The 26964-nt window shown below is 21.8% G+C and overlaps 4 protein-coding genes across 5 annotated transcripts; 1 reads left to right on the top strand and 3 right to left on the bottom strand.

Annotated features, from left to right (window-relative positions):
* Positions 1-2473: 2473 nt before the first annotated feature.
* LOC550869 (N-acetylglucosamine-6-sulfatase) lies at positions 2474-4747 on the bottom strand. Its single transcript, XM_006558125.3, has 9 exons — positions 4587-4747; positions 4471-4530; positions 4154-4360; positions 3912-4073; positions 3681-3851; positions 3380-3581; positions 3017-3309; positions 2814-2930; positions 2474-2724 (listed from the first exon to the last, which is right to left on the bottom strand). The coding sequence occupies exons 1-9, from the start codon at positions 4695-4697 to the stop codon at positions 2557-2559; spliced, it is 1491 nt and encodes a 496-aa protein (XP_006558188.1). The 5' UTR covers positions 4698-4747; the 3' UTR covers positions 2474-2556.
* A 538-nt stretch (positions 4748-5285) lies between these two features.
* On the top strand, positions 5286-10641 carry LOC413796 (methionine--tRNA ligase, cytoplasmic). Of its 2 annotated transcripts, XM_397235.7 has the most exons (16): positions 5296-5579; positions 5982-6133; positions 6215-6331; positions 6441-6590; positions 6685-6801; positions 6885-7006; positions 7114-7230; positions 7320-7358; positions 7466-7630; positions 7768-8044; positions 8120-8501; positions 8616-8829; positions 8901-9137; positions 9607-9922; positions 10077-10301; positions 10425-10641. In XM_397235.7, the coding sequence occupies exons 1-16, from the start codon at positions 5477-5479 to the stop codon at positions 10572-10574; spliced, it is 2883 nt and encodes a 960-aa protein (XP_397235.3). In that variant the 5' UTR covers positions 5296-5476; the 3' UTR covers positions 10575-10641. The 2 variants fall into 2 exon arrangements, with proteins under 2 accessions (XP_016768374.1, XP_397235.3); XM_016912885.2 differs by lacking the exons at positions 9607-9922; positions 10077-10301; positions 10425-10641 and adding an exon at positions 9382-9500 and having other exon boundaries at positions 5286-5579.
* Positions 10611-15510, bottom strand: LOC100578352 (ionotropic receptor 75a-like). Its single transcript, XM_016912529.2, has 10 exons — positions 15353-15510; positions 14960-15135; positions 14544-14852; positions 12912-13042; positions 12678-12839; positions 12124-12329; positions 11714-11928; positions 11335-11603; positions 11017-11250; positions 10611-10617 (listed from the first exon to the last, which is right to left on the bottom strand). The coding sequence occupies exons 1-10, from the start codon at positions 15483-15485 to the stop codon at positions 10611-10613; spliced, it is 1842 nt and encodes a 613-aa protein (XP_016768018.2). The 5' UTR covers positions 15486-15510.
* A 317-nt stretch (positions 15511-15827) lies between these two features.
* LOC102656088 lies at positions 15828-26792 on the bottom strand. Its single transcript, XM_006558127.3, has 17 exons — positions 25634-26792; positions 25358-25485; positions 24893-25054; positions 24275-24489; positions 23967-24181; positions 23365-23633; positions 22757-22966; positions 21049-21209; positions 19520-19692; positions 19121-19429; positions 18696-18823; positions 18441-18602; positions 17144-17355; positions 16849-17063; positions 16351-16622; positions 16040-16246; positions 15828-15968 (listed from the first exon to the last, which is right to left on the bottom strand). The coding sequence occupies exons 1-17, from the start codon at positions 25925-25927 to the stop codon at positions 15881-15883; spliced, it is 3420 nt and encodes a 1139-aa protein (XP_006558190.2). The 5' UTR covers positions 25928-26792; the 3' UTR covers positions 15828-15880.
* Positions 26793-26964: the final 172 nt, after the last annotated feature.

Raw genomic sequence — 26964 nt, 5'->3', positions numbered from 1 at the left:
CTGTAATGAATAAAACGATTTGTATTTACTATACTTAATTATATGTAAGTTATGTAAGTTTGCTTAATAATTCTTTATAACTGAATATAAATGACATGTCATTAATGTATATTATGCATAATATTTCTACATGAGAATCATATTGTATTTATAATCTATGTTTAATATAAACTTATGAAGTAATAAATTAATGAAATAGAATCAGATTTATAGAGAATTATATAATACTTTTCTAACTATATAATATTTTTCCAAGCGTGTACGATGTAAATTCGTGAATCTTAATTAAGATTCTATAGAACAACACAGACTAAGTTTATTGAAGAAAGTTTGTAACTCATTGTTTTCTCATTCTATAAAATATTTGATGCAAATTTATGTTATTCGCATTAGCGTTTATAATGAGAAAAGAGAGAATAAAAAAGAAAAATAAATAAACATTTTTTTACAAATTATAAAAATAAAATCTACCAGAAATCAATCCTTGTCTTTTTTTCAGAAAAATAAATAAAAAATAAAAGTAAATATTTTTAATATCTTTAATTTTGTTCAATACGTTTAAACTGGTTTTATCAAGAAAGAATTTATTATATTATATATATAATTTTGTAATATTATTTATAATTATAATTATATATATAAATATAATTATAATTATAATATTATTTAATTTGCAAAAGAATTATATCAAATCATGAAGTTGTGAATATCGTGATTAAAATACATCAAACACTTTTGTTATTTATTACACGTGAATATCATAATGGATTGATTTCAATTTAAATTCAATTCAAACTGTTATGTTTTTACAATAATCCTATTTATTATAAACAATACAAATGCGCATAAAGATTTTTATATGAATAATTTAAATTAATTTATTTAATATTTTTTTCAATTATCAATCAATATTTTAAGGATATATATGTATATATATATATATATATATATATATAAACGAAATAAAATTTTTACTATGAATATTTTACTAACCGAATACGCTATAACTAGTTTCATGGTATGAATTGTTAAAAATTGAACAAAACTGAAATCCCCGGGGGGCAGAAAAACTAGAATTCAAAACTCAGAAGCCAACGAAAGCCATTGATCCTAATGCACAAGGAAACGATCACTCGCTCTGTCGATCAATGAAGAGAGAGAAAAAAAGGACTTTTTGCAAGCCGACTTATACGTCTCAGTGACGATGTAACGACTTCACAATTCGAGCTGAGGCCTGTTAATCCTCCACCCAATCGATCGAGCCGGAATTCATGCTGTTTACCGAAACACCCACAAACTCTCTTTTTCAATGCTGCATTTTCAGCTGTGCTTCTTTTTAAGTGAAATGCACTGTATCATAATTCGACTTATATATTTTCTCTAGACGAAAATTTTATACTCTTAATATTAACTTTTTAAAACAAAAATTTATTTTTTAAATTATCCTATCGTTTTACGAAACGAAATTTTTTGAAATTATTATATTATCGATTTATTTAAAATTTATTATGATAAATTTAATTATATTATTGAAAAAAATAAATAAAATAAGTAATTGATTTTAATATATATTTTTATGTCAATAAAATTAGTATTTTATGTAATTTTATAAATACTATATTATCTTCAAATACCATCTGTGTAAACAATTAAGCAGCCCATAGAGCAGTAAACGTTGAGTGTACAAACATTCGACGTTCTTTTATATAATATGAAAGGATCTCTTACGGTGCTTGACACTGAAAAGAGCAAAATCGGGGAATTTTGCTTTATACTTGTCCCTATTTAAAATCAGAAAAATTTACCATCTGAGGAAGTGTAATAATTTGTTAACAAATATTTATGCATATTATCATAAAAAAAAATTGAAAAATTTTAATTAATAAAAATTACAAAAAGAATCCATTGCATATATTCTTTTGTATCGATTATTTTTCTAGATAATTTTAGTATATCTCATTATTTCTTAAACGATTGAAACGTTTTAATAGATTAAATTTATGGATATGGTAGAAGCATATTTCTGCGTTCTGTCTTCATTCGGTTTTCTTTTTCTGCACCCCCGAATAGCACGATTGCTATTCAGATATTCGAACCGCGGGGCTTTAATAAAAATATTTGCTAAGAAAACAGTTCGCTCGAAGTACCCGGGAAGCAAGGCGAGTTATTCTTATATCCAGATTCACAGCGTATCCTTCGCTCGATTTCCATAAATGCAGTAATTCGAAGTAAGACGGCCGTCGGCATTTCTAACTTTTAATGATTCATATCTTTGTATATTTATAGTCAACATAATATAATCAACATAAAATAAATTCACCGACAAACGAATGTTTTATTTAATAAATATTTAGTCAATTATATAAAATGATAAATTGTATATTATTTTATTTTATGTGATATTTGATTTATTTATATTTATATAGTTATATAAATATAACTATATAACTATAATTAATAACTTTATTATATTGATCAATTTTTAAATAAATATTTATTTTTAAATATTATATACATGACAAAGTAAGATATATTAATAATATTAATACATTTGATTTATATATATATACTTTTCATATTTGTAACAATACACTCTTCTTGTTTACAAATACTCATTTTCTTAAGTCTTTTCTTCAATCTGAATCTATGATGATGATTCATATGGTAACCAATATTTTCCAATTGATACTTATCTGTAGTTATATTATATGCTTCAATGTAATGCTACAAAAAAAAAAAAATAAATCAAAGATAATTTTAATAATTTTTTTTTTAATTATAATACTTTGTAATTTATTATTATATAATAATACCTTATTGTCTTCAAAAATACAAAAAATATTATTAAAATTCGGAGATATATGTCGTATACAACTAAAAGTATTGTTTGCAGCATCTTGACATTTGCATGCCATATCTTTTTCACATAACTATAAAAATAATAATAAATTTAAGAAAAATAAAATTTATGTCAAATATTTCTTATAATTAATATTTCTACATATAGAGTACATACTGTAAGGTTTAGATCATAATCACTTGGACAACCTGATGATGGAATATTTCTAGATTTTTCTCCTCTATATTCTATTAAAAGAGTTCTATCTTTTGGCAATGCTTTTTTCAAAAAAGAAGTTCCATCTGATGGACGTTTTAAACCAGCTATTCCTAAAATTGTATCAAATAAATCAACACTGCTAACAGGTGCAACAATTTTTGATGGCATAATTCCTGGACCTCGTATTAATAATGGAACTCTAATATCTGTTTCATATGGTTGACGTTTATCTATTGGCATACTAAATTGACCTAAATAAAATAATATGTAATCAATATATTATTTTTAATTCTTATTAAATTTAAATACAAACTATATTACCAATATGATATCCATTATCAGAGGTAAATATAATATAAGTATTATTCAAAAAACTTTGCAATTTTAAAACTTGATATATATTTTTTACAAGTTCGTCAACAGCTAACAATGTTTCCCATCTATTTCTATAGATTTCATCTAATTTAGGCAATAAATTGTCAGGAAGTGGAGATGGTTCTCTTTTTACTAACCAATGTTTATCCTATTAAGTAATATAATTTAATAAAATTATAAGTATAATTTCATATAGTAATATGAAATTTTGTATTAAATATATTAAATTTAAAATTATTTATATTACCATTTGAGTTTGTGTATTAAAATTGGGTGTTCTTTTAGCTTTCACATTTTTATATTTATTGATATGTCTTTGTGCTGGTATAAAAGGTGCATGAGGTGCAGGAGGTGCTAAAACCATAAGAAATGGTTGATTTGGATTATGTGTCTTAATAAAATTTGTTGCCATATCACTCTGAAAGAATGTTATTTTAATATATTATAAAAAATTATATATATTAATTTATACACTTACAATTACATCAGTAAGATAATCAGATGAATCATTACCAAATTTTTTTTCAGTTCCATTTATAGATAAAATGTAATTATAATATTTTGAATTTCCAATAAGACCAGCCCACCAATCCCATCCTATTGGTATATGAGCAGCTCCGCCTACTATTTTATCTCCATACTTTATGAATTTTTTATTAAATTTTTTTCTTTATTTTATATAAAATTGAATATAATTTATTTTTAAAATAACTTATATACCTGATTTAAATATTTTCCAGCATAAAATGTTGTATAAAACATTTCTTTTTTCAAATATGCTGCAAATGTATTTGGTTCTTGTAATTCTTGCCACTCAATATTATTACATCCACCATTAATTGAATTATTTACTACTAAATGATTATGTTGATATTTTCCAGTTAAAATTGATGCTCTATTTGGGCAACAAATAGGTGATGCAACAAACTAATTATTAGAAAAAATATTTTTAATTATATAAATATTATAATTAATAATTGTAATTAATTATTTATCATAAATTATATTTTATAGATATTAAAAAAAAAAAAGCTTACACAATTTGAAAATGTTGCACCTTTACTTCCAATTAAATCTAATGTATTTTGCATTGGAGTCTAAAAACAATAATTAATTATGTTTATGTTTATTCATATTTTTTTTATATATTTACCATTCCATCAAGAAATAAATCTAGATCATCAGCAATAATTAATACAATATTTTCTGCACAATCTGATATCAATATATGACACATAAAAAAACAAATAGATAAAATAATCATCTTCTTGAGTTTTTTAAATTCCTTTTTCAAATTTTAAACTATTTAAAAATTCTTGTGAAAATAGATATAAAAATAAGGGTATTCCCCTAACTTCAAAGTTATTTTATATAATTTAGTGAAAAATTAAAAACTTTATAAAATTCTCTCTAAAAAATATTATACAAATAAAGTTTATATTTTTATTTTATATTATTTTACATTAAATAATATTACATAAATTAAATTAATATATAATTTAAATATTAAAATTAATTGCAGAATTAAATAATAAAAAGATTAGAGGATACTAATATTTATACTAGTTTACCATTATAAATTTGTACGTATAAAAGAAAAAAAATAAAAATCAATTAAAATATTTTTTTTAAAACTTTTTTTTATCAATTGTTATAATAAATATAAAATATCATTAAATGTAATAATTTAAAAATTCATAAATGTAATAATACTACAACTTTCAGTACTACCAACTATTATTGAATGTTTATTAGATTTTACATTATACTATATAAGATAAAAATAAACAAGTTATCATTATATGATTTATCCCATCTTAATCAAAAATATTATAATGGATGTTGTTAAGTAAATAGTATGAATGAAAAAATTGTTTCTCAATTTTTGAGGTTAGATTCTAAATAAATAGGTAATGTCATTAATGTGCTTCATTCATGGTGTTCGTTTCCATACTGCATTTACTTGTCGCTCACATGTATCGGTTGTGTGCTGAAAATATTTTCATCTATTTATTGTGAATATTTATTAATTTATTAGTAAAAATGAATATTTTGACAAACGAAGACAATCCCAATACATTAAAATTAATAATAGCAGCTAAAGTAGTTCAACAATCTGTTACTGTAAAAAAGGTAGAACCAAAAGGTAGAGTATTTCCGTTCAAACAATTCATTTTCTAACTATATGATGAAATATCATATCTCAATTTCATCTATATTGTTTTTATAACTTTTAAATTCATTAATTTTTTTTAAATTTTATAAAGTAGTTTTTTTTTTAAATAATTTTAATTTTAATTAATGATAATATGTATTTAATAGATAATATGTATTATATTATTTATATTTCAAATATTATTATCTATTAATTTTGAAATTGCAGCGATATGGAAATAATGCTTTATATTGAAGCATTATTTATTTTTTATTTAATAATCATTCATATAATATGATATCAAAAAAATCATTTCTTTAGTTTATATATTTTTTTATATAATTAATAATAGATTTGTAATTTGTAAAATATGTTGTTTTATTTTATGTATAGAAAGCTTTTTAGGCCGTTTACCTTCTATTGAACTATCATCCGGATTAGTATTATTTAGTACTAATGCAGCAATGCAACTTATAATACCTCCATCTGAAGAGTTAAAAATTATTAATAGCAAATGGTTAGAATGGGAAATATCTCAATTACAGGTAAAAATATAATTAATATATTATGAACATTTATTTATATAATAATGACAGATTAATAAAATGTTATCATATATTGTACAGTCAGCCATAACATTTTATGGTAGTACAGGAATTTATAAAACTACACATAAATCAGGTTTATGGTCTTTATTAGAAGAACTTAATAATGTATTGAAAGATAAAAAGTACTTAATTAAGGTAATTTATTATATTAATTAAAATCATATTAATTTATTATAAAATTAATTATATATTTATTAAGATATCAAGATATTATGATATTAAGATATGATTAAAATCGTTTTAGGATAATAATGATTTATCATTAGCAGATATATGTATTTGGGTAACTTTATGGTCTACTGTATTAGTTACAGAAATTGGAAATGAATTATGTAGAGAATATCAACATATTAATAATTGGATATCCAATATTGAATCACATCCAATTATTCAGGTTTTTTTTATTATTATATATGTTACAATTATATATGTACAATTGTATGTTACAATGTAATAATATCACATTTGTTTAAATTTAATTATTTTAGGATTCTATCAAAGAATATAAATTTGAAAGAGGTTTGAAAGCTATTTCCAGTATTCAAGCTGTATCTTGGTTTCCTATTAATACTATACAAAATTTTCGATCTCCTAAATCAGCTGATGTAAGTTTATTAAAATATAGATTAAATTAAATTAAAATTAGATATTACTATAATTTTTTAATATCTTATTTAAATATTATTAGATTCAGCTTAGTCCAACTAAAGAAAAAGAAATGGAAGCAGTTAGTCAAGAAGAAATGCATATTATTTCAAGCAATTGGTCGTCTATATTATATCCTGATGTAAAGAATTTTCCTTATCCTGTGTAAGCTTGAGTATATAGTAATGAAATATTAGTAAACAAAATATTTTAAAAGGAATAATAAATGTTAATTAACAAATAAAAAAAATAAATTTATATATTATTTTTAGATTACCAAAAAAAGATGAAAAAAATGTCTTAATAACATCAGCACTACCTTATGTCAACAATGTTCCTCATTTAGGAAATATTATTGGTTGTGTTCTTTCTGCTGATATTTTTGCCAGGTTTGTCTTATAATATTCAACAGCATTCTAAGAATATTAAATATACATATATATATATATATTTTTTCAAATAAATTTCATGTTTATAGATATTGTAGACAAAGAAATTACAATACTCTTTTTATTAGGTATGTATTTTTTTCTCATATATGATATATTAATAATAATAATAATAGTAATAATAACATTATCATTCTTTGAAATTCTAATTCTAAAAAAAAATAAAAATTTTTAGTGGTACTGATGAATATGGTACTGCTACAGAAGCTAAAGCTTTAGAGGAAAAAACGACGCCTCAGAGTATTTGTGACAAATTTTTTGATATACATAATGATATTTATCGATGGTTTAACATAGGATTTGATTATTTTGGTCGTACTACGACACCTGAACAAACAGAGTAAGAAACATCTTATATTAATTTCATAATAAAATATAATTTTTTAAGATTTTATATTATTTAAAATATGTATGTTATTGCACATTGTTTAAACATTATTATAAAAAAATAGTAAATATAATTATTATTTTTTTCAGAATTGTGCAAAAATTTTTCTTAAGAATTAAATCACAAGGTTATATATTAAGTGAAACTGTAGATCAACTTCTTTGCGAGTCTTGTGATAGATTTTTGGCAGATAGATTTGTAGAAGGAACTTGTCCAAGATGTAAATATGAAGATGCACGTGGTGACCAATGCGATGGATGTAGTCATTTAATAAACGCAACAGATTTAATATCTCCGCGATGTAAAGTGTGTAGTAATAGGCCTATTATCAAAAAATCGGAGCAATTCTTTCTAGATTTACCTAAAGTAAGTATTGTTAATAGTATATATCATTTGTAAAATTATTTATTATATGCATTATATTTTAATTATTTTATACAGTTAGAAAATAAGTTAAAGGAATGGTTGTCAACCGTAGAAAACGGATGGTCAGGTGTTGCAAGAGTAGTTGCAAAACCATGGTTACGTGATGGACTTAAACCACGATGTATAACGAGAGATTTAAAATGGGGTATACCTGTTCCGATAAAAGGTTTTGAAAATAAAGTATTTTATGTTTGGTTTGATGCACCTTTTGGTTATATGAGTATTACAAAAAGATATACAAAAGAATATGAACAATGGTGGAAACCTAAAGATATAAAAGTTGATCTATATCAATTTATGGCAAAAGATAATGTTCCATTTCATGCAATCATGTTCCCTGCTTCTTTATTAGCAGCTAATGAAGATTATATATTGTTGAAACATTTAATGGCAACAGGTATGTATATCTAATATAATATATATAATATATAATATATTAAATTAAAAAAGAACAATATATTATACTTTTTTTTTTTATTTAAATCACTACTTATTAATAGTTTAATTTTAGAATACCTTAATTATGAAGATACAAAGTTTTCTAAATCGAGAGGTATTGGAGTATTTGGAACTGATGCTAGAGATACAGGTATACCATCTGATGTATGGCGATTTTATCTAGCATATGTTAGACCCGAAACTCAAGATTCAAATTTTAATTGGGTAGATTTAGCAACTAAAAATAATAGTGAATTATTAAACAACTTTGGAAATTTTGTTAATAGGTGTGTGTTTCTTTATGATAAAGAATATTGAATTCTAATTATAGTTTTTTAATAAAATTTTTAACAAATAGGGCTTTAGTATTTGTGGAAAGATATTTTGAATCTAAAATACCACCAATAGAACTTCAGGAAGATGATTTAATAGTATTGGCATTGGCTCAACGTGAATTATCATCTTATATATGTGCTATGGAACAAGCTAAATTACGTGACGGTTTGAAACATATTTTAGCAATTTCAAAACATGGAAATCAGTATATGCAGTTTCAAGAACCATGGGTGAAAATCAAAGGAACTGATAATGATAAGTAAGTGGCATGTTAGCTTTAAATATTTAATAATATTATGTAATTTGTGAATATGTCTTTATGTGTTTTTATGTTTATGTTTTCATATAAATATTTTATTTTTAAAACATTATTATATTTTTTTTTATAAGGACTTGAGACTTTGCATGCCTTATATATTTTATTTTTGTTATTTTTATTTCATTGAGAAAATAAAAAAATTGATTTTAATCATATTAGAGATTAGAAAATCTTTATTTCCTAGGTACCCTTCAATGTGGATTGCTACATGATTGTTACATGAGTTAATTTTATGCTGTAAAATAAGTCCTATAAACTGATTGTGACTGTTAATCAACTTTCATGTATTAAATTATGTTACAGGTCTGTTAGTACTTATGAATAACACTCGCTTAATAGAATTAAGTGGCGTTATCGTTTTCAATTTAAATGTAATTTAATAATTTTGTTTTTTTTTTATTATGTGTAGAAAAAGAGCTGGAACGATCATCGGTATTAGCTGTAACATGGCATGTCTTTTATCGGCTCTTTTGGCTCCATTTATGCCCAGTACTGCTCGTGAATTAAGGTCGCAATTAGGATTAGCCACCAATAGTTATGGTTATATTCCTGATCTTATTACAAATATACTTCCAACGGCACACAAAATTGGTAAACCATCTCCTCTATTTAAAAAAATAGAAGATAAAAGTATAGAAACATTAAGAAAAAAATATGCTGGTAAACAAGAAACTACAAATGAACATAGCGATGTAAAATCTTTGGACAATGCAATTGCAGAACTGGTTAGTGAATATTTTATATAATAATATATAATATAAAATATATAATAATAATATAAAAAATTAATAATAATTGCTATATATTATATACGTATATTATATACATATACATACATATACATATATATATATATATATTGTTTATTTTTATTTTTAGGATACTAAAGTTAAAGAATTAAAAGCCAAACATGACAAAAGTGGTTGGCAGTCCAGTCAAGTACAAATTTTCTCAGATTTAAAGAAGAAACTTTCTGATCTCATAAGTGAAAAAAATAAGTCTTCTGATTCGAAAAATAAAAAGCCTGAAATAGTTTTAGTACCTGAACAAAATGGAGATGTTTCAATGGACGTAGCGAGTTTAGAATCAGCTATTGCTATGCAGGTAAATTATATATATTAATACATGTACATACATATATTAATACAATATAATATATATTAATAATATCAATTTTATAATTATTTCTATATATATTTTATAAAAACGATTGACTTCGTTTTTTAGGGTAATCTTGTGCGTACATTAAAATCTAAAGAAGAAAAATCAGTGTGGCAACCTGAAGTGGAAAAATTATTAAAACTCAAAAAACAATTAGCAGATCTTACTGGAATAGCTCCTACTTCAAATGAGAAAAAGTCAAAAAAGAAAAAATAAATAAATACTCAGTTAATATGTATCCATTTTACATCATTAAAACCTCAAGGTTTAATATAACAAAAAATTGTATATTTTTTATTACAACATATGCACTTCGGAATAATTATTAATTACATAGTATTTTTTACATTTAAATGTAATTCATATAGTTTATTTAATAAATTTAACTTATAATTTATATAATAATATAATTTATAATTTATATATAAAAAATGAAGTTTTAACTTATAATATTTATTAAATGTTTCTTCTTAAAAAAAAAAAAAATAAATAAATAAAATAAAGAAGAAAAATATAATTCATTCACTTTTACAAAAGAAATTTATTATTGGAAAATTAATTTTTTTTATTAGAAGTTTTTTTGTACATAAGTTTTTTTATTTTTATCATAGTTTTATTTTTAGCTACATTTTTTTTATTATTTTTCTTTAATCGATGTTCAGATTCTTTTATTTGTCTTTGTTTTTTTCTAATCGTGTGAAAAATTATATTTTCTATAAAACAAATAACAATTGATAGAATGATGCCAAAACATAAAACAAGTAGAATTGGTATTGTTTCATGAATCGTTATACTTGATACATAGTGTTTATCTTTATCACAATAAGGCTTCCTATAAGTCCAACGTATCACTTCTCGCTTCCGAATCCCCGAAGTAGATATCCTAATAAGACTATAATTATATAAATATTAATCTAATTAAAATGTATATACTATACAAATTATTTTTATTAATTTATTTTTACGAAATTCTTACCCTATTTTTGTTATCTCTTGAAATTGACTATGTCGCGTTGACCACAAACCTAACGAAGAAGGACGAAGTAAATGAACTTCAGTAAGTTGACAGATCATTTGTTTATCAAAAACACGTTCTATAAATGGATAAACATTCATAGGATCTGCATGATAAGCAAATTTAGCTGTCGTCATTTTTTTTAAACCATCTTGTATAGAAAGATATCTTTTTTTTTCTGGTATTTTCTCCCAATATTTTTTAAAATATTGAACTTCTTCCACAGAAGACTAAGAAAATATTTTTCAATAATAAAAAATTAATACTTAATTTTATATACGATAAAAACAAAATTATGAAAAAAATTCTAATTTTAGTTGTATGCAAGATTCGAACTCACATGCAATAAAATATTAAAATAAATATCCTTATATGCTGCAAGTTTCATTCGACTATTTACTAATGAATATAATGAATCATTCATTTTATCTAAAGGTGCATTCAATCGACTAGATACTATAGCTGCTGAATAATAATTATATACAAGTAAACCAAAGATCATGGTTTGAAGAAAAGCAATACGACTTGAAAATTGATTATTAAAAAATGGTAAACCTGTAATATCAAAAATATTAAATGTAATGCTATAACAATATTTACTTTCAATATAAAAGATCATCAAATCTTCATTAAAATTTTGTTATTATAAATAATCGAATTTAAATAATGTAGTAAATAACTATATTTGATAATTGATAATAAATAAATATTAATATTATGTAATTCATCATGAATTGTTTATTGATAAACCTTGTTGACATAATGCAGCAATAATAATAAGAATTGTTGATCCATAAGCAGAATCATTCTCTTCAAGTTTGAAAATAATCCATAAGCCGAGAATTATTGCGACTATTAATATTAAAATCATATACCAAACATTTCTTGCAAATGGTCTAAAGATTATATCCATATCCACTTTTAATGAAGGTACGGTAAGAAACATAAAGCATGTTCTGAAAAAAAAAATGATTTTGTATTTTTTTTTTTTTTACTTTGCATTATTATAATTCAAAAATTCAGATATTCATTAAAAATAATAAAAAATAGAAAAAAAATATGAATAAATATATATGATTATAAATTTTTAAATAATTTAATTAATTTATATAAGATTTATAATAAATAAAAATTTATAATATTTAACAGTTCCAAATTCAAAATATTATATATATGTATATAATATATGTATGTACATATAAATTTCGTAATTAACATTGCAAATTTATCGTTTTTTCTTATTATTTATAATAATATATTAAATTTATAAATGATTAGAAATTAGATATTTTAAATTACATTACCTTATAGGCCAAACTTGTAAAATTACATCTGCATAATTGAACCTTTCTTTTGTCAAAATTGATGGAAAATATCCCAAGTCATAAATGCCATTTTTTAAACCAGCAATTAATGGTCCATTACTATCATTTTTTTCCCAATGATTTAATTCTATTAATTCAAAACTAAAAATATTTAATATTTTGTTATTAAATAATTATAATATTGAAAGATGTTGAAAAATGTTGAAAAATTACGTGAAATTGAATAGTTGTTTAATATGTTTCATAATAGCATATCCAAATTTAGACCAATTATCTGTATGTTCATATAAATTTTCTTCTTGAAGATAATCTATTAAACTTTGATTTTTAGGTCTCTTTACTACCTATATAAAAGAATCATAAAAGTAGATAAATTTATTATATTATGTTACTTATATTTTCGATTTACATTTTTATTACATTTTTATAAATTTTTATATAAAATTTATTTATTATATTTTATTTAAAAAATATATATATATTATAATTTATTATATAGAATTAAAATTATATTTTGATGTAAAAGAAAATGATTCTGAAATTTTTAATTCTTAATATACTTATTTATTAGTATAGAATTAATGACAATAAATAGCAAAGTATCTAAAATTCATCTATCCAAATTCATTGGTGCCATGATTGAATCCATTGATTGAAAATTGATTGTGAGAATTGAAAAGAAAGATTTTATTTTCAAAATTATTTATATGATTGAAAGTCCAAAGAATAGAAAAGTGTATGGCCAACAAATTATTTAAATCATTACTGTCACTATATTTTATATGAAATTTTGAAATTATAAAGTATTTAAATTTGAATTTTGTTTTGAAGAATATAAACTACAGAATTAAATTGATTAATGACAATAATAAAATTGAAGAATTTTCTGTAAAAAAAAAAAAAGATAGTCTCTGGATGCGGAGCTTCACAATTGAAAAATCCTCAGCAAATGTCAACTATTAGAGTTTTAATTGACAATTTGCAAAACAATGAAAACTATTAAATTGGAAAGGAAAAAGTAAAGAAAAAAAGAAAAACAAAAGCTGTGAATTTAGTTGTTCATTTTGTTGAATAGCAAATAATTATAAATGAAAAGATCTCGAAAAATGCTATCATTCTTGCTTTCACAAGAATAAGAAGCACAACAGAGTCTAGCGATTGGATTGGAGATATAAATAATCATAAATTAAACTTTTGTTAAATAATATAAATAATGTAAATTCTTTTATGTTTGCATCTAATCGATTTATTCTTACTAACATTTATTTCCGCTTTAATTCAGCCTTTGTCCGCAGTATTTGAAAATAATGTTTCACAAGTTCTTTATCATCACGATTTGACATGTTTTTATTTTACTCTATTTTGATCTTTTTACCGATTATTTAAATTAATTTCGCTTTTGACCAAAAACTTTTTCAAATTAGATAATATTATAATATTTCAAAATTATTAATAGCAAAGAAGGAGAATTGACTTCTCGATTGAAGTTATTTAGACATTGACTTGGCCAGCAATGGAATCAGCCTTTGATAAATTTATTTTAGAGATTGAAGCCAATCAAGATGATGCCTAAGAGTTCTGAAAACTCGGAAAAAAATTTCTAATATCAAAAAAGAATATCAATTAAATTTTCAATATTTCAACTATGTATGAATAATTGCATCATGAATTTATTAGATACTTTGCCTGTCACCATTTATGATATGATATTATTATTAATGATATTCTTATTAAAATGTTAAATAAAGTAAATTTGATAATCATATTCATAAATTTTGTAAATTTTTTTATTATTTTTTCAATTTTTACTTTTTTATTTTGTAATAATTATTTGAATATACTTACAAGACCAGCAACTTTTATTTTCATCCTGTGATAATTCCATCTTCTGGAAAATTTATTTGTCTCTAAAATAATTTGTAATCCATTGTTTTTAGTCCAGGTACCAAGTTTCGTAATATTTAACAAACCACCGTAATTTTTGCAATGATTGTATACATCATACAAAATATAATCATTGTCTTTTGATATAGCAATTGTGACATCCGTAATGATACTAAACATATTGTCATTTAATAATTGAAGTATGTGAGTCATATTTTTCTCCAAAATCAACCATTGATGTAAATGATCGAACATGTAATAGGTTGAAGTCTAAATTATCGTTTTTGTTATCAATTTCATTGTTATCAATTGTTTAATCAATTTTTAAATTTAAAGATAATTGTTTAAAGAATATAATTTTTTTAACATAATTATACCTCGTAAAAAAGTTTCACTATATTCTCGTCTGAAACTAAACATTCCAGATCCACAAATATACCTAAATTCCAATAAGTAGTATGCAAAAATTGTGGTATATTGATTATCGATGTAAATTGAGTAATAGACACTCCAATTCCTACTTCATTTAGAAGCTTAAGAATTTGATAATCATCTATATCGAAATAAACCATATTAAACCATATTATAACCGATTTTTAATTAAATAATATAATTTAAAAAAATTTTGTTTATGAAATTTTCTTGGAATAAAAAAATTTTACTATTTTAATTCATATAATATTAATAAAATTAATATGTTTAAAATATGTTTTATCTAATATTAATTTAATCATATATTATGTATTTTTCATAGAGAAAAAGTAGCTCACTTTCAATGTTTCCACAAGAAAATCCAGCCACTCTAGGAACATTTTTAAAAATGAAATAATCACGAATGATATCTATATTGCTCGCGTACGATGCAACAATTAATTGCAAATAAAAGATATTTTGAACATACATCTCACTGTTATTGTTACTCGCGATTGTACATCGAATGACTGAATACATACTGTTCATGTTACAATTCCCAACAGTTATCTCTTCTTCCATTTTACATGAGAAAACATGACAGCTTTGACATGATGGCTCTTTAGAAAAAGAAACAATTTATGATTCTGAACTGATTTATATAACACGATAATCCGATAATGTTTAATGATAATTAACTAAATATTTAAATAATAATTAAAATCTAAAATCTAAAGGTGATTTTGTAAATAAATGTATATATTATGTAACTAAATCTTTTATTATATTTAATAATTAATATTAGACAAAATATAATTATTATGAAATATGTTACATTCAATTTAAATTAAATGAAATTATCTATTAATTAGATTAATTTATGAAGATTATGCAATAATATCTAATAAGTTATTTCTACTATTATCACTGCTAAAACTTTCCTTTGTTTCACTCTTCCTCCTTTGGTTTATTTCCCTTATAAAATAATGAATAAGATATAAATAAATTTTTATTTTTATGCTTGCAATTACATGAACAGAACTTACTTCATGAAACGATTGTAAATAATATTTTCCATAATGCAAATGATACCAGCTACGAGAATTCCAAATGCTAATAAAATTAATGCTGGAGCAATTTCGTAGATTGTGATGCTCCTTGTGGATAAAGTATCAAGTTGACATTCCGGTTTCCTCGACGACCAATATTTGATTTGTCGATTTCGAAGACCGGTATTAAACATCTTTGTCAATCTTTAAGAAATAAGTAAGTTTTATGACGTTAAATAAATATATGATAATTAAATATGATAATTAAAATATATATATAAATAAATATATATTTAAAGATTATTTACCCTATTTTTGCTATTTCAATGAACTGGCCATTATGACTAGCATACATCCCCATTAATGATTGTTTAAACAGATGAATTTCCGTCAATTTACAGATTTTATTAGAGTCGAACATTCTTTCAACATAAGGATACGCTGTATTTGGATCCGTGTGATATGCTAAAATACCTTGACCCACTTGTCTAATACCTTCCTCTATTGGTAAATATCTTTTCGATTCTGGCAAAGGATCCCAGCGTTTTTTGCGAAAATAATCCGATTCCCAGTTCAAATTCTGTTAATAACAATATTATTGATATTATAACATCGATTTTATTTTCTTTTTTATTTCGTTTTCCTAAGACTTTTATTTTTTATTAAGTATTAATCTTTTGGAGCTTACAAAATTTTAAGAAAAGAAAACTTGATCGATTGAATTTATCATTTCGAAAATTTAATTGATACATTTTTTTTTTATTTAAATATGATAATCAAAAATGATAAATCTAAATAATATTTACATATAAAAAATAGTTTAAATATGGTACAGCTTCCGCCGCGATTTTTAGATTACTATCAGCAAGAACAGTTACAGAATCTTCCATCATGTCGAGAGGCTCGCTTAATCGAGCCGATACAATACTAGCAGAATAATAATTATACATTATCCAACCGTGTACAGTTATTTGAAATAGAGCTATACGGCTTGGTAATCGTTTTGGTAAAAAATTTGCACCTATTAAAATCAGAAATAGTATTAGTGATTTGATCTTTTGATTTTGAAAAATATTTTTGTTAATAAAATTACTTTTATACCTTGTTGAGCCAGAATTCCCACCGATAATATAATTGCACCGGAATATTTTTCTTTTTTGCCGACATCTTCACGATTCATTATTATTTTCATAATGAATATGAAAAATATCCCAAAAGCAGCAAATACGTACCATGTTTGACGTGTAAAGGGTTTTAAAAAAATTTCTAATTTAATCTTATTAGTTGAAGTCGATAATAACATGAAACAGGGCCTAGGATCAAATGATCAATTTTTTGAAAATTTTATAAATTTAAGTAAGCCAATATTTATATATTATTCATATATTATTCATATTTGGTGAAACAAATAAAATAGAATAAAATATAGTTGAATATTTTTTGTCTTTTTCATTATTTGAATGAAATCCAATTTAATGGAAGATGAAGCTATGCTACATTAATTCTATATTTTCTAAATTATTTTTTAAATTATAAATATATAATAAATTCTTATTTACTATAATTATATATATGATTATTTTTTTATGAATTTTAATTTCTATATAAAAAAGAATTATTAAACAATTTTTACATTAACATACTTAACATTCATTATTACATATAACATTCAATTATTATATATAAACACGATTTTGTGAAGAATAAAAATTGAAAGATATAATTTTCATATTATAATTTATTCAATTTGCTACCATAATGTTTTTAAGAAACTCAGTATAGTTTACAATAATAGAAGATACATAAAAATGAATTATATTATTTTTAATTAGTTATGTACAAAATTATTCAATAAAATTTTTAAAATTTCTCCATATACTTTAATGCGAATTAAATATACAAAAACATATATTAAATAATATAATAACTATAAAGCTTTTAATTTCTAAATTTAAATATATACAAAAAATAAAAAATAAAACATTTTTCTAGATGCATTAACTTCGTATTAAATTATATTAAAAGATTGCAATATTTATAATTATGCAATTTTTATAAAAATCTTAATATTTCTTAATAATATTAAGAATATTAATATAAGAATATTAATATAATTTTTTTTTTCATATTAGATTATTTTTAATTCATTTTTATGCATTCATATGTGTCATACTATTTATTAATTTTGTCATTATAATCATTAAAATCTTTTAGAATTGTAAATATTAAAAGAAAAATTGAAAAATTTTTAATAAATAATTCATATTAAAAATTTTTTGTAATTATTTTTATATTCAATATATTCAATTAATGATTCATTATATATTAAAATGAAACATCATATGTAATTTTATTAGATAATTATGTTAAATGATTAATATATCATCAATTTGCTTACTTAATTGGCCATGCTGCACCAATGAGACTAGCATAATCTAATCGTTCAGATACCATTATTCTCGGATTACTGGCAAAATCGATATAATTCGATCGTAAAAATTCGAAAATCAAACCATGTACGCTGTGTCTATCCCAGTAAATTATTTCTGAAGCGTGAACACTAAAAAAAAAAAAAAAAAACTTATAATTAAAAACTTAGAACTTATAATTCATTATGATAGAAAATGAAACTTTTAATATATTAATATAATACCTAAAATTAAAAAGTTCTCCTATATGTAAAATCATAGCATGCACAAACTTATGCATACTATCTAAAGATCTTGTATTTATATCCTGCATGTAATCCTCGAGTCGCATGTCTTTTGGCCTATATTGAATCTAAAAATAAAAGTCAATTATTTTTATCAGTTTTAGTCAAATTAACAAAATTTATATTAATTAATAATCATTAAAGTTTTATTTTCGGTATATTTATTATTTATTTATGAATATTATTTTGATATATATATATATATACATATATATATATATATATATATATGTATATATATATGTATGTATATATCATTAAATTTAAATTTATAAAAAAAATAATATTTCAATTAAACAAAAAATATAATAGTAATAAAAGAAAATCCAATATTATATAAAATAAGATTTTATAAACAAACTGACCACTCCAGATATTTTTAATCTCATTCCATGCATATTAGCCCTTCTAATAATTAATGGTTGCGTCAAAAATATTTTCAATCCAGAATAAATATGCCAAGTACCAAGTTCAGTAACATTTAATATACCACCACGATATTTGCAATGATTAAAGACATCATACAAATGAAAGCCATTTCTGTTCGATATAGCGAGAGCAACATCTGTTATTATATTGTAAGCAGTATCATTTAAAAGTGAAATACTGTGATTATAATTCGAACCCAGTATTAGCCAATTGTACGAATAATCATACATTCGATATTTTGAACTCTAAATTTTAAAAAATATATTATAAACATATTAATATTATTTTATATTGCAGTATTGGTATTTTTAATAATGAAGAAAAATTTCTCTTACGTTTTTGAAAATTCGTACAGCAGCAGTTTCATTATGGCATCGCAAATCGATTACGACTCCTACTGTCCAAGTTTCACTTTTCATAAATCTTTGGAAATCAATCTTCACACTAGATTCCCTTATTATCGTATATATACCCGTGGTGCTTAGCGTTTTCAGAAGATTAAAATCACCTAATTTAATTGTTGCATAAATTTTCATAAATAATATCTTTCTTAGAATAATAATTTTTTAAAGAATTTTTATATTTATTTTTATTTTTTTTTTAAATTTTTAAATGAAATTCTAATTTTAATATTAAAAAATTTTAGTATTTAACAATTCTACAAAAAATTAAATATTTACTTTTTTAAAATTATTAATATACATTTTATTAAAATTTTTATAATTACTTTAAATCTAATTCATTTATGTTTGATATATCTTTCAATAGCTAAAAATCTTTGAAAAAATCTGAAAAAATTATATCTTTGAATATTTTAAATTAAGATTAAAATATAAAATTTAAGCAATAATTTATTTGAATCATTATTAGAAATATAAATATATATTGGAATATAAAGCAAAAAAGCAATATTTTTAAAAATTAAATTATCCGTTTCTGGTTTATTTATTTCATATATTTTATATATTTATTTCAAATATACCATATATCAAATATATCGATATTAATTTAAAGAAACAATGAAACAATTTTGAAAAAGTTATTTTTTTATAAAGTAAAATAAATTAATTTAGTTTTAATATTTACAATTAAATAATAAATGAAATATTGTTAGAAATAGGATAAATTTTATTATATTTTATATTTTTATTTTATTCTATTTTTATTAATTAATAATAAGTTCATATTATAATTATAATTAATTATATTATGTTAAATTGATAAAAAGAAATGAAGCATATTCTTATAATTATATATATATATTATATTAATTACTATATATTAGAAGAATTTTATGTTAAATTGGCATATTTATTAATATACACACTAATTGAATACTTGTTATTTTTGCATTATGTTATTTTTTTTTAAAATAAACTAACAATATGCAAATCCTATAAATCCCACTTAACTTGAGACATTCTATTTATAATATATTCATACATTAATTTTTGTTGTCATTTATTATCATTTAGATTTTTATTTCTTTCATTTGAATTATCTAAAATTATGTTATTGTAAAATTTTTTGAAACAAAAGAAATGGAAATAATTTTAATTTTCAAATAGAGAAATTATATTACATATTAAATTATTTATAGAAATGCATGTTAATGAACATTTTTGAATATTTATTAAAATTAATTTTTAAATTAACCTTAATTTTAACTATTATATTATAATGATAAGAATATGTATTCTCATTTAAAAGTTGTACTCTCATGTACTCTCATTTCAATGATTTTTAAATCTCTGATATTTTTTGTATCATAAAAAATAACCAAGATATATAATATTCAAGTTAGGTAAGACATTGTATTTATATCTGTCTAATAGTTCAATTAGATATAATAATAATTACATACCTATTGTGTCACCACAAGAAAATCCCACAACATTTCGCACTTTTTTATACAAAAAATAATCACGAATGAATATATGATCCTGTGCATTAGAAATCGAAAGAAATTGCAATAAAATAAAAAAAATAGGATGCATTCTACTATTTCTTTTTTTAAACTTAAAACTTGTTCCCTAATACTAATCAAATATTTCTCAAATTGAATATCGTTAAATACCACGTATCTTTCTATTATATTATTTTATTACATTTTATACATCAAATGCATGATGTATCTGATATGAAAGACAAGTTAAATGATTTCAAGCAATTTGTCAAATTATTCGTGTCACGAAAAGTATTTGCGGAACATGATAATCGATTATTCATTCAAGAGTCTTGTTTCTAGCACGACAGTTTCAATATCAAATAAATATAAACTAATGTCTTATGATCGATCGAACTTCTCACATATCGATTATATAATATATTTACATTATTATTATTCATCTTTGCATTATTTATTTATATATTATATTGATGTTTTATTAATTTCGATTCGAATGCTGTTTAAAAATGAATTAATGTAAATTAAAGAAATAAGAAGAATCTAAGGATTTAAAAATTAATTATACAATTGAAAATAAACAAGACAATTATTGCTCACTTAATCAATGTAGATAATTAATTTAATTTAAGATGCTGACATATTTATTTCTAAATGATAACTTAATTTCATTATTAAATTATTACTTTCAAATTATATTTGTGCATGTAAAATATGAATAATGTAAAATAATTATAAGTGTCTTTGTAATTAAAATTCATAAATTTCATTTGCATGTCATATTAAATATTTTATCTCTATTTTTTTTATTATTTTTCTTCCATTTTCCGATCAAAACTTGGATTTCATTGAGATTAAAATAAGATGATTTTAATTTGATAAAATTAATTTTTTTTCGATATAATTGAATGATTATAGAAATATAATTATATTTTTATAGAATTTACAGAAATTTGACAATTTGTGTCAATAGATTATGTCAATAGATTTATATAATTAAAGTTAATTAATATATATATTTATCATTAACAATTCTTTGATTATTAAAATGCATGTTTCCAATTTTATTTTAATATATTTTATATATAATTTTAAATTTAAATCTTATTTTTGATATATTATTAAAGATATTGTAATATAAATTTATGTGCAATTTATATTCTAATTACATTGTCATTAATTATGTAAAACAATTTCATTAGAATTATATAAACACAAATGACATTTCTTTAAAACTGCTATATAGACATAAATTAAAATAAATAATATGAAAATTCTAAATCGAATTAATTTACATAATGATTACATAGTTAATAATTAAATGTTTCCATGCTTATTCAAATGATAAATTAGTTAATTAATAATTATATTGCAATTATATAATTATATCGTAAGAATTTTAAGAATTTTGAAAATGATCCTATTCGCTGAAAAAAATTAAAATTTCTTAGAGTTTGTAGATTTATTATTATTTTTATTATTATTTAGATTCTTGTAAAGAAGGAAAATTTGAATTCCTGTTAATCAATTGGTTTTTTTCTGTTATGAAATTAGGAACTCTAAAAAAAAAAAAAAAAAAGAATAAAAATAAAAAATTTTATATTAATAACATATTTCAATAATATATATATTATAACGATTTCTTTAAAATAAATTTCGAATTCACCGTGGCCGAAAAAGACAGAAGATCATATTTTCAATAATGCAAATAAGAATCGATAGAATAATAGAGATGCATAAAAATATAAAAATCGGCGCAGCTTCATGAATCGATAGAGGTTCAGCAATAAGTAGGTTATTCGGACAGAAAGGTTTTCTAGCCGTCCATCGTATCAATTCACGTTTCTGGATACCCACATTATGAATTTTAGTTAAACTAAAAAAACAATTAATTTTCAAATTTTATTTTATGAATTACTCTCTTGAAACCGATGATTTCAAGTATTATAATTTAATTTTTTACTAATTAGTAAATGGACATATTTCGAAAAAAAAGAATTATTAATTTGTCCAAAATTTAAATGAGTATAATATTTCTCAATTTTTTAATAAATTAATATAAAAAAATTAGTCATATTTTTAAATTTTCTTATAAAAGCTATGCAAAATGCAATTTAAAACGATTTCAAAATATTACTGAAATTTTTTTTAATATTCTAATTAATATATATTCTTTTAATATATAATATCTTCATTTCGTTTCAATTCGAGATACATCCATATACGCATAAATATATTATAATAAGTCAATTAAGAATATATAACTATTCATACCCTACTTTCATAAGCTCTGTAAAAGGACTGTGGTGCCTTGCATAAAATGCGAGAACAGCACGGAACAAATGAACTTCCGTGAGTTCGCAAATACTTCGATAATTGAACGTGTGTTCAATGTATGGATAAGCAGAATCAGTCATCGTGTGATAAGCTAAACTACCTTCCGCCACGCGATTAAGTCCCTCTTCTAAAGGCAAGTATTTATACAATTCTGGTATTTTCGTCCAACAATTGTCATAAAAATATTTCACTTCCTTATCTGATACCTATATATACAAATATTAATTTTAAATAGATGTAGATTTGAAAGAAAAAATTGTTTAATCTGTCATGGAATGGTTATGTATTTAAAATTATAATAAAATATTCTTTGTAATAAAAGTCATTTTAAAATATTATTGCAAAAGTTTTATTCTATTAGTAAAAATTCTTTTTTATTAATTTTTATTAATATTATTTTATCAATATTATTAAAAAATATCATATGCATTTACATTACGTCGTTTATTTTATTGTTATATTTATAGAAATTTTTATATTTTCGTTTTTTAAAAAAATTGTTTGAATAAAACTTTTTTTTAAATGAAAAAAAATGTTACCTGAAGAAAAGAACGAATGTATGGCGTAGGTTCTACTGCAACTTTCAAATTACTTTTTGCCAAATTAATTAAAGAATCGTTCATCTTCTCCCCTTTATTTTTCAAACGACTTGATACCACACTTGCAGAGTAATAATTCAAAATTAACAAACTAAAAAATAAAACTTGTAGAAGTGCGATTCGACTTGCGCAACGAGTTGGAATAAATGCAGAGCCTATGAAAGAATTTCATTTTAAAAAATTTAATAAGTTGCCTTAATTGAATTTTTTCAAACATATTATAAGTTTTTATTTTATTAATCCTATACCTTGTTGTGACAATGCTCCTATTGTGAGCAAAACAGAGAGACCATAAATCTCTGTGGGGGTACCAATATTTTCTAATTTTAAAAAGATAATTAAAATTGTCGTTACGACTCCTATCATGGCAAGTATCACATACCACACTTTCACGGATAAAGGTTTTAGAAATTGATCCGGTTTAACTTTTGTTGAAGAAATCGTACGAAACATGAAACACGATCTATGATGATTAAATATACAAAACAAAATATTAATAAATTGAATTTTTTAAACTCACTTAATACATGATAAAAATTTTTATATTAAATAATTATATTAAAACTATGAAATATAAAATTTTAAATATAAATGAGTTGCATTTAATTGTATAAAAATATATATTGAACATCGGTTTTATTAAAAATTAAAAAAAATAAAAATAATAAAACATAAGAAATTTAAAGATTTAATATTTTCCTATTTTTTATATTATAATTCTATAGATTAGAAATATATCAAGATTAAAAAGCTATAAATAAATAATATATTTTAAATATCATATATTTTTAAAAACATATAAATAATACTATAATATTGTAAATAAACATAATGCAAAAAATATGAAGTGAAAAAACAGTATATACCTTATTGGCCAGATTGGTCTAATTATATCACCGTTATGTAATCTGTCAACTTTCATCGCGACTGGGTTTGCTGAAAAATCTATCAGCTTTTTTTTAAAAGCTGCGAAAATAGGACCAGAGTTATCGAATCTTCTTTGAGCATTTATTTGTACAATTTTCATACTGTAAACCAATAAACAATAGACAAATTTTCAAAGATAAACCAATAAATAATAGCTATTTATCTCTATATTTATTTATAATAGTTCAGTTAGTTAAAAAAACTTTAGTTAACTTAGATAAAAAAAAATTTTAAATTTATTATTATATTTAACTATATTAATAATTAATATAAAAAATGAATTGAATTAAAATTCAAAAATTTAATATAATTATTTGTAATTTCTATTTTTAAAAAAACATGTTTTATATTTGAAAATAATAAAAATTATCATATTTAATGTTTACAAATTTATTAATTTTTACGTGAAATTAAAGATGTCAGACATGTGCTGCAGTAGTATATATAAAAATTTCGATCGACCATATTTCGATTTCATGCTATATTGTAACATCATATCGTGAAGCGACATATTTTCTGGTTTAAAATTAACCTGTAAGTTTTATAATTATTTGTCTTGTACATTATTTTAATATATATTTTTTATTTAAAATTACTTAAATTTTCTATTCAAAAACTATTCAAAATTTTAATTTTATTAATAATCATTATGATAACTATGAGATTTTAAGATAACTTACTACAATTCCAACTTTAAGTTTCATTCCATGTAAATTTGATCTTCTTGCGAATTTCGATTGATTTAAATTAACATTTAATCCTGTTTTAAAATTCCACATTCCAAAATATGTTACATTCATTGATCCTCCTCGATCTTTACAAGGATTATATACATCGTATAAGATATAATTATCTGCTGATGGCACAGCAATTATAACATCAGTAGAGACACTAAACGTTTCATCGTTCAATATTTCTAATACATGACTTAAATTTGAACCCAAAATTAACCATTTATGCATTTCATCATACATAGAATATTTAGTTGCCTACATAAGTATAATAATAAAATATAATAATCTAGACATTTATATCTAATAATTGACAAATTGAAATCAATATTATTATGATATTTTTCTTATTATTAAAAGTTATGAAATTTTTTTAATTTTTATTAAATAATTACAATAGAACAAACTGTTTTTAATTTTAATAATTCTTGAATAGTTTATATAATTTTTTATTCATTATAATAATGAAAACTATATTTAGAAAAAGAAATATATCGAATACATAATTTGAGGATAAATATAATATACATGAAAAATATGAACAAATATAACAATATTGAAATATCATAACATTGATGTTGTTTCAATATTTCAAAAGATAAATTACTTACATCTATCAAGATTCTTCTGTATCGACTACGATCGCATCGAGAATCCAAAAAAATACCTAATCGATGGTATTCTGCTCTTAGAATTTTCTTAACATCTAATCGCAATTCAACCGTAGAATTCAACATTGAAATATACGTAGTATACATATTGTTGAAGGTTTTTGCAAGTTTAAAGTTATCTGATTTTTATGAAATAAAAATAAGATTTTATACGTAGTTAAAAAAATATTTTTTACAAAATGTTTGCTACGCACTTTCTAGATTGTCACAAGAGAACCCGACGATCTGTTCCACTTTTCTGTATGTAAAATAATCACGGATAACGTTATTTTCATTAACGCAAAAAGCAACTATTAATTGCGCTATTAAAAGCAACAAGAAATACGCTCGATTCATTGTACAGAATTATCTCATGTAGGAACGTTCTCAATACAATATTGAAATCGGTCTTGCGCTGATATTCTCTATTGAATATTCCATTATCTCGTTAATATTGTATTTCTATATTTATTAATCTCTAACTACCTTGAATTATTAATATACCAGCCGTTTACATTTCTTCATAAACGTCCACGTTTATGATCCATCATTTTTTCTGGATAACATAATAATATTCGATATGATGAAACAAAGTACACAAATTTCAAAATAATCAATGTAACATTTATT

Source organism: Apis mellifera, linkage group LG6 (genome assembly GCF_003254395.2).
Source record: "Apis mellifera strain DH4 linkage group LG6, Amel_HAv3.1, whole genome shotgun sequence".
In the NCBI taxonomy this organism is placed as follows: domain Eukaryota; kingdom Metazoa; phylum Arthropoda; class Insecta; order Hymenoptera; family Apidae; genus Apis; species Apis mellifera.
The sequence above is the reverse complement of the archived record's forward strand: the minus strand, read 5'-3'. Positions and strand labels throughout refer to the sequence as shown.

Coding starts and splice junctions, on each gene's coding strand:
- LOC550869 (XM_006558125.3), bottom strand. CDS start 4,697: ATGATTATTTTATCTATTTGTTTTTTTATGTGTCATATATTGATATCA. Junction 4,531..4,586: donor ATTTATTTCTTGATGGAATG/GTAAATATATAA, acceptor TATTGTTTTTAG/ACTCCAATGCAAAATACATT. Junction 3,310..3,379: donor TGATAATGGATATCATATTG/GTAATATAGTTT, acceptor TATTTTATTTAG/GTCAATTTAGTATGCCAATA.
- LOC413796 (XM_397235.7), top strand. CDS start 5,477: ATGAATATTTTGACAAACGAAGACAATCCCAATACATTAAAATTAATA. Junction 6,591..6,684: donor AATCACATCCAATTATTCAG/GTTTTTTTTATT, acceptor TAATTATTTTAG/GATTCTATCAAAGAATATAA. Junction 6,802..6,884: donor GATCTCCTAAATCAGCTGAT/GTAAGTTTATTA, acceptor AAATATTATTAG/ATTCAGCTTAGTCCAACTAA.
- LOC100578352 (XM_016912529.2), bottom strand. CDS start 15,485: ATGTATGTTCAAAATATCTTTTATTTGCAATTAATTGTTGCATCGTAC. Junction 12,840..12,911: donor AAACAACTATTCAATTTCAC/GTAATTTTTCAA, acceptor AAATATTTTTAG/TTTTGAATTAATAGAATTAA. Junction 11,251..11,334: donor CAAGAGATAACAAAAATAGG/GTAAGAATTTCG, acceptor ATATAATTATAG/TCTTATTAGGATATCTACTT.
- LOC102656088 (XM_006558127.3), bottom strand. CDS start 25,927: ATGTATGATGAAATGCATAAATGGTTAATTTTGGGTTCAAATTTAAGT. Junction 24,490..24,892: donor AGACCAATCTGGCCAATAAG/GTATATACTGTT, acceptor TAATCATCATAG/ATCGTGTTTCATGTTTCGTA. Junction 15,969..16,039: donor ATTTACAATCGTTTCATGAA/GTAAGTTCTGTT, acceptor TTATTTTATAAG/GGAAATAAACCAAAGGAGGA.